Source organism: Gigantopelta aegis, chromosome 13 (assembly GCF_016097555.1).
Source record: "Gigantopelta aegis isolate Gae_Host chromosome 13, Gae_host_genome, whole genome shotgun sequence".
NCBI classification, from domain to species: domain Eukaryota; kingdom Metazoa; phylum Mollusca; class Gastropoda; order Neomphalida; family Peltospiridae; genus Gigantopelta; species Gigantopelta aegis.
In genome coordinates, this window is record NC_054711.1 from 30299570 (window position 1) to 30306425 (window position 6856).

At 41.1% G+C, this 6856-nt stretch overlaps 1 protein-coding gene across 1 annotated transcript; it reads right to left on the bottom strand.

The window, feature by feature from the left end:
• Positions 1 to 3085: 3085 nt before the first annotated feature.
• LOC121387832 lies at positions 3086 to 5972 on the bottom strand. Its single transcript, XM_041519057.1, has 2 exons — positions 5648 to 5972; positions 3086 to 5297 (listed from the first exon to the last, which is right to left on the bottom strand). Exon 2 carries the CDS (start codon positions 5153 to 5155, stop codon positions 4037 to 4039), a length of 1119 nt encoding a protein of 372 aa, XP_041374991.1. The 5' UTR covers positions 5156 to 5297; positions 5648 to 5972; the 3' UTR covers positions 3086 to 4036.
• Positions 5973 to 6856: the final 884 nt, after the last annotated feature.

The window sequence follows — 6856 nt, forward strand, 5'->3', positions numbered from 1 at the left end:
TGTGCCAATACCGGGCCAGTACTGGGCCAGTATTGGGCCAATACTGGAAAACTGTAATGGACCAATACCCCGCCGATGAGCAAGAATTTAATGGGCCAGTACTGGTTGACGATATTGGCCCAACGGAACTGGATTTATTGGTCCAGTATTGGGCCAATACTGCAATGTTGATTGGGCCTGCTCTAGTTACAGTTTGATAGGGGACATCATTTGTAGTGGGTGTGGAAGGTGGCCGCACCTGGCTCGCTCCCCCACCCTCTCTCGTCGGCTTGACTTTTCTGTAAAAATCAGACACCTCCCCCACCTTTCCCCGGGATCCCGGGGCACTCGACCCAAAGGGGGGGGGGGGGGACGAGTCCACCTCCATCTCTACAGAATCTAATTTTGTAGGCAAACTCGTGTTGCCTTTAGTGGAAGCTAATTCCACCCTCCGTTTGGCTCTAACACGTTTAGCGGCGGGGGGTGGAGTGACGGTTTAAGTTTTAAGAAAATCACCCCCGGTGGGGGATTCAGTAATATTAGAGTCGAAAGAATTTGCATACCGACGCTTTCTCTTATTGTGGATAACTTCCTTGAACCCGCCACCGTGGGGGTCCCGGGCTTGTATCTCGGCGACACAACCATCCCAGAAGCCGTACGCTTTTGTAAAGTACTGGGACTTACTCCCGTCGATATCCGGAGTTGCAGAACACGCAGTATTGCCCTCCGAAGTCTGTCCGGGAGTTACCGAAGTCTGCTTCGGGTTTGGTCGAGTAACCACGCCGGTCGGCACTTTGACACGATGCGTACGTGCAAAATTACCAGTTCGCGCAAAAAAGGAATCGAAACTGGCTTCCGCTATCGGAGCGCGGACGCAATCGTAGCCCTGCACAAGTGGCTTATAGAGGGTTCCACGATATGTGCTAAAAATAGCAATATTACCCATACCTCTGTGCAGCCCGCCATGGTGGAGGGCAAACAACAGCGTTTCATTGTGGTTTATAAATACGAACTTCACAGCTAGATTTATAACTTAACTCCTTTTAAATATAATTGTTTTACTGTTAGTAGACACTGCATCATTTTGTTAACATGCAGGATTATTTTGATACACTGGATGAGACGGCAAAGAGCAGATATGTCGAAAAAACTGGATATATTGGGAAGCAGGATCCGTACAAAATCGCTGGTGAAAAATGGCTTCAGGACCCCCAGTTGTATCCATCATTTACGTATCCAGATCTGGTAAATTACCTGATTTTTCAGCCAAGCCCTTTTTATACGCTGAAGGACTTTCAGAATTATAAAAGTGTGGATGCATATGACCGTTTTGTGTGTGGTTGGGTGAGGGATGTTGGTGTTTACATCCATGATTCTGTCTATGTGATACGTGCAAAGGTGATGCATTCACAACGGCTTAGTGACATATCGCTTTATCCGTGGATTATTTTTGATAAAGCTGGTAAAGTTCTTTGTGCCCATTGTAATTGTAAAGCAGGACTTGGCGAATCATGTTCTCATGTGGCATCCACGTTATTTTATATTGAAGCCAGTGTACGGTTAAGGGAAAGCAGCACTGTGACACAGAAACCAGCCTACTGGATGTTGCCTGCATCACGAACTTCTGTTAACTATGCACCACTTAAAAACATTGATTTCACTTCAGCAAGAACTTTAAAAAAACGGCTGGATGAGCAGATAGATCAGCTTCCATCGAAAACAGTAACGGAATCAACAGCTCATTCAAAAATTCACGGAGCCACGTCAGTAGAGTTAGATGCATTTTTCAATGCAATTAAGGGTGAAAAACCAGCATGCTTGGCTGTAAGAAGAGAGTACAGTGAATGCTATATTCCACAGGGACTCAAACCAAAATATCCGGTTATCCTAACTCAGATTTATTCGGATGACTTTCAGTCTGCATCCAAGTCTGAAATAATAACTCACTGCAAGTTACTGGTTAAGGACATTACTGTCACAGAGGAAGAAGTGATTAATGTTGAACTGGCCACCAGAGAACAGGCCAGTTCAAAACTGTGGCATAGATTTCGAACCGGCCGAGTCACAGCTTCTCGAATGAAGGCAGTTTGTAGTACCTCATGTGATAAGTCATCTATGAGCTTGTTGAGATCCATTTGCTATCCAGTTGAGGCAAACTTCTCTACTGCAGCAACTAGATGGGGATGTCAACACGAACTGACGGCAAGAAACCGCTATCTGGAACAGGCGAGAACAAATCACCATAACGTTCAAATAAGTAGTTGTGGACTGTTTCTAAGTTCAAAATACCCACATCTGGGTGCTTCACCAGATGGCCTAGTCGAATGCGATTGCTGTGGTCAGGGATGCATTGAAATAAAATGTCCTTACTGTATGAAAGATAACAACATAACGGATGAAAACAATTCCTGCTTAGAAAAGGTTGATGGCAGTATTCAGCTGAAAAGAAACCATCCATATTTTTACCAAGTGCAGTCACAGTTGCATGTTTGCAATTTTGATTACTGTGACTTTATAGTCTGGACAAATAATGATCTTTTTATCCAGAGGATTGAACCCTGCTCAGAACTTTGGGAAACCATTGTAGAGAAGTCAACAGAGGTTTTTTTACCTACGCCATATTGCCAGAACTCGTGGGTCAGCTTTTTAGCAGGAAAGATACTACCTTGACAGATACCACTAACCAGGTCCACAGAAGTAAGCTCCTGGTAACAAACAAAAAAGCATTCCAGTCACTCGACACAAGTTTTAATGTGGAAAATGAAGAACCTCGGAGTACTTTGCTCAAAGCCAGTGTTACAGAACTGTCGCCTGATCCATCAACTTCTGGTGCTACACTTGACAAATCAGATGAAGACCCTGCACTATATTGCATTTGCCATGATTCTGCAAATGATTCACGAATGATCGCATGCGATTCAGCGGACTGTCCCCATAAGCCATTTGAATGGTTTCATTTTTCTTGCATGAAATTAAAGAAAGCACCCACTGGAAACTGGTATTGTATTGACTGTAGGGAGGGAATGGCAGTGAAGAAAGTGAAAAGTGCTAGTAAAAGAAAATAACTGTTCAAATACAAACTGCATGTGTAACTACTGTACAACTGTACAGGTATTTATTATCACTGATGATGGATTTATGAACATTAATTTAATTATAAAACAATGTGAACTATATATGTACTTATTACAAATTATGACGAACTCACAAAAACCACGTCTGCAGTTTTCTTATCAATACCAACTGATATGAAACCCAAGCTGCACTGATGAGCCCTGGGAGGGCGAAACGTGTACATAGTCAGAAAGTGAAAAACAAAATTACAAGCCTCAATATTGCAAGTTAAATTCAGTTATGATGATTATAATTTAACAACACTTTTTTTAGCGATTAGTTATTTTGTCAGCATCTATATAGCCGTCATTACTTTGTTACATAGGGTCTGGGACATAGTCCAGTGGTAAAGTGTTTATCTGGTGCATGGTTGGGTGTGGGATCGATCACAGTATGTGGGTACATTGGGCTATTTCGTGTTCCAGCCAGTGCACCACGACTGGTATATCAAACGTTGTGGTATGTGCTATCCTGTCTGTGGGATGGTGCATATAAAATATACCTTGCCAGCTATAGAAACAAGCAAAATGTTTCACTAGTCCACTGAACAAGTACATCTAGAAATCTACTTGTCCACCATCATTGTCACCTGTCCAAATAACTGGTTTGTTTTATTTTTAGAAAACTTTTGCGCACAAGTACTAGGCGACCAATATCTCTTGCACCATTACCTAGTTCATTAACATGTTTCGCCCCTCCCAGGGCTCATCGGTGCAGCTAGGGTTATTCACTAATCAATGCCTGAAAATTACCAATATTCTCAACAGTGACTAGTAATAAACTGCAAACATGTTTGGAGTATTATTTTTGTTAATATATAGAGTTCTTTTTGAAGATAATTATTTTTCAAGTGAATCTGTTTTGAATATACTTTTTCCAGGGTTATTCATATGCTAATTATAAAAGTCCCAATAAAACAGGTGTGTGATGGGAGTTTCATTCTTCAGTCAAATTGAACAACTGATGAGCACATATTTGTAAGGGCACAACACGCAAACACAATTTTATCCAAAACTGGGTTTGAACTGTCAGTTTTTGTTATAAGATAATCAACAGGACATGTTCCACCAAGTATTGTACATTTTTGTCTGACACAGCCTATGACACGTTCAACATGAATTCTAACATTCGCTATTTTCCTAGTTGATTCAACCTCGGCAGCAGTCAGTTGAGTTTTCCCACGCATAAATACTGGGTATTTGACTTCAGCTCCAGCAACAGCTACCAGTTCTTGAATTTCAAATCCACGGTCTGCCAGAACTACATCACCATGAATTAACTTTGAAACAAAATTGGAGTTGGCAGTCAAATGTTTATCACTAACTCTTCCTCCCCATCCTTCAGATATAAAACTAACAGTTCCTTGAGGCGTTATGCCGATCAAATATTTGGCAGTATTATGGTGCTTATAATTTGACCATGTTTGGGCACGAGCCGTCATATTTGATGGTCTATCAACAAAAACTTCAAAACAATCAATAATTACTGTTATTTTATGACCAAAATATTTTCTGAACACCATAGGCATTGTTTCATAAAGTTCATCCCTCTCTGGCCAGCGCACTAACGGTTGGAGTCTTATATACATAACATTAATTGTGTCTAAAAACACCTTTGAAATTGTGGTTGCACACACACCAAACCGATAACTGAGATCTGTGACAGACAGATTTAGTCTAAGCCTCATAAGTGTTATAATAACTTTTTGAAATGGTGTTAAAGAAGACCTCTTGCTATCAGATATTTCTGGTTTCATTAAATTAAATAAAGCCATAAGGGTAACGAAGCTTGACAATCCAGTAAAATATTTGACGTTATTGTCATCATTTTCCAAATCTTCTGGCACATTTGATTTTAGTTTAGAAACTAATTTCTTCAAGCATATCACTTCATCGCGCAACTTTTCATTTTCTACCTTCAGTTCAGAAATGTGTGACATTGCCCCTTCCAATTTTTCTGAATCTGACAGTTCTGTTATTTCCTCGCTCATATCGAGAATAGAATTTGGACTTGTCAAATCTGTGCCTTCTGCGAGTGACGAACTCAGATTAACAAGGGTCATAGCTGCTTCCTTCTTCTGCTTTGTTTCCTTCTATTTTGAATGCGAGCGTATCTGTGACCGTGATCTGTTGAGTGTTCATATCCCAGATTTATCGTTGGAATCCAGTCAGGATTTGTGTCATCATACAGACTTGATGGATTTCCTAAACAGAAATAAAATGAGTAAAAATTACTTTGTGTTTATCACTTGCCAAATTTAAACAAAAATAAACAAATAAATAAATGTTTGGGTTTTTTAAAGCTTTTTGGGGTTGATACATATCCATGATCATTTGAATATAATATTAATACGTGATGTCTTTAAAATTTAAATAGAATTTATAGTATCATAGGTCTGTTAAAACAGGTCAGGTCTATACTGGCTAGCTAGCCATACATACATATGCCCCCCCCCCCCCCCCCCCCCCCCCCCGACACACACATATATTAAAATTATTTGCAATTGTATTATAATTATTGGTTGAAAAAAGTTTAAAACATAATTGCAACTTACCAGACAAAAAATGATCAGAACAAACTCTGAAATGATCCAGTGTTTTCTCTCCTAGGTCCGATCGGTTTATAGCTGAAAGCCAAAGCCTCCTTCGTCTTTCACTTGCTTCTTTAGTGTTTTCACCCTGATGCGTGATAATGCTAGGAAGCCTAAAAAAAACGTTTATCATCTCTCCCATAGCGAGCATTACAACTGACAATGCCACAAGTACTCGGCATTATGTTGGTTAAGGACAAATGAAAACTGACAAAAGTAAAGTAAAGTTTGTTTTATTTAACGACGCCACTAGAGCACATTGATTTTTTATCTTATCATCGGCTATTGGACGTCAAACATATGGTCATTTTTGACACTGTTTTTAGAGGAAACCCGCTGTCGCCACATAGGCTACTCTTTTTACGACAGGCAGCAAGGGATCTTTTATTTGCGCTTCCCACAGGCAGGATAGCACAAACCATGGCCTTTGTTGAACCAGTTATGGATCACTGGTCGGTGCAAGTGGTTTACACCTACCCATTGAGCCTTGCGGAGCACTCACTCAGGGTTTGGAGTCGGTATCTGGATTAAAAATCCCATGCCTCGACTGGGATCCGAACCCAGTACCTACCAGCCTGTAGACCGATGGCCTGCCACGACGCCACCGAGACCGGTACTGACAAAAGATTCGACAAGTAGCTATTATTTGTTAGCCCTCCAACATGGCCGACCGCTATGTATCGTGGGTAATCTAGTATAACGCGTAACCCTCTAATCCCCGTTTCGACACCTTTTTGACTGTCAACAATGATAGCGGTGTCGGCCCGGGGGCTAAAGGATTTGTTAATGCTGCTTTGTATGGAACCTGCCAGGGCCAAGCTCTGACCTGGGCCGGTTCCAAAAGCCTGCACATAATTATTTTCCAACAGTCTATTTGACAAATTATTATTATCTTTGTCCCTGGGGTAGTCAGTACACTCCTTAAGCAACACAGCAACCTCATCGCAGCTATCAGGGTGGGGCCTCATGCTAAGAACTGACCCTAGGGCTGCAAAGGGAACGTTATCGAATGCTTGAATGAACGTTTGACCGTTCGCTAATCTAGATTGTAAACTGACTGTCGTCTGTTCTGTATTGTGATTGGTTAATTAAATTCTTTTTCCGGGATCAAATAGACAATAACACCCGGAAAGCTAATGACGTCATTAGAAAGTGACGTCATTAGCAATTGGA

Bases quoted from the DNA above. Each gene is read 5' to 3' on its own strand.
- LOC121387832 (XM_041519057.1), bottom strand. From the start codon at position 5,155: ATGACCCTTGTTAATCTGAGTTCGTCACTCGCAGAAGGCACAGATTTG.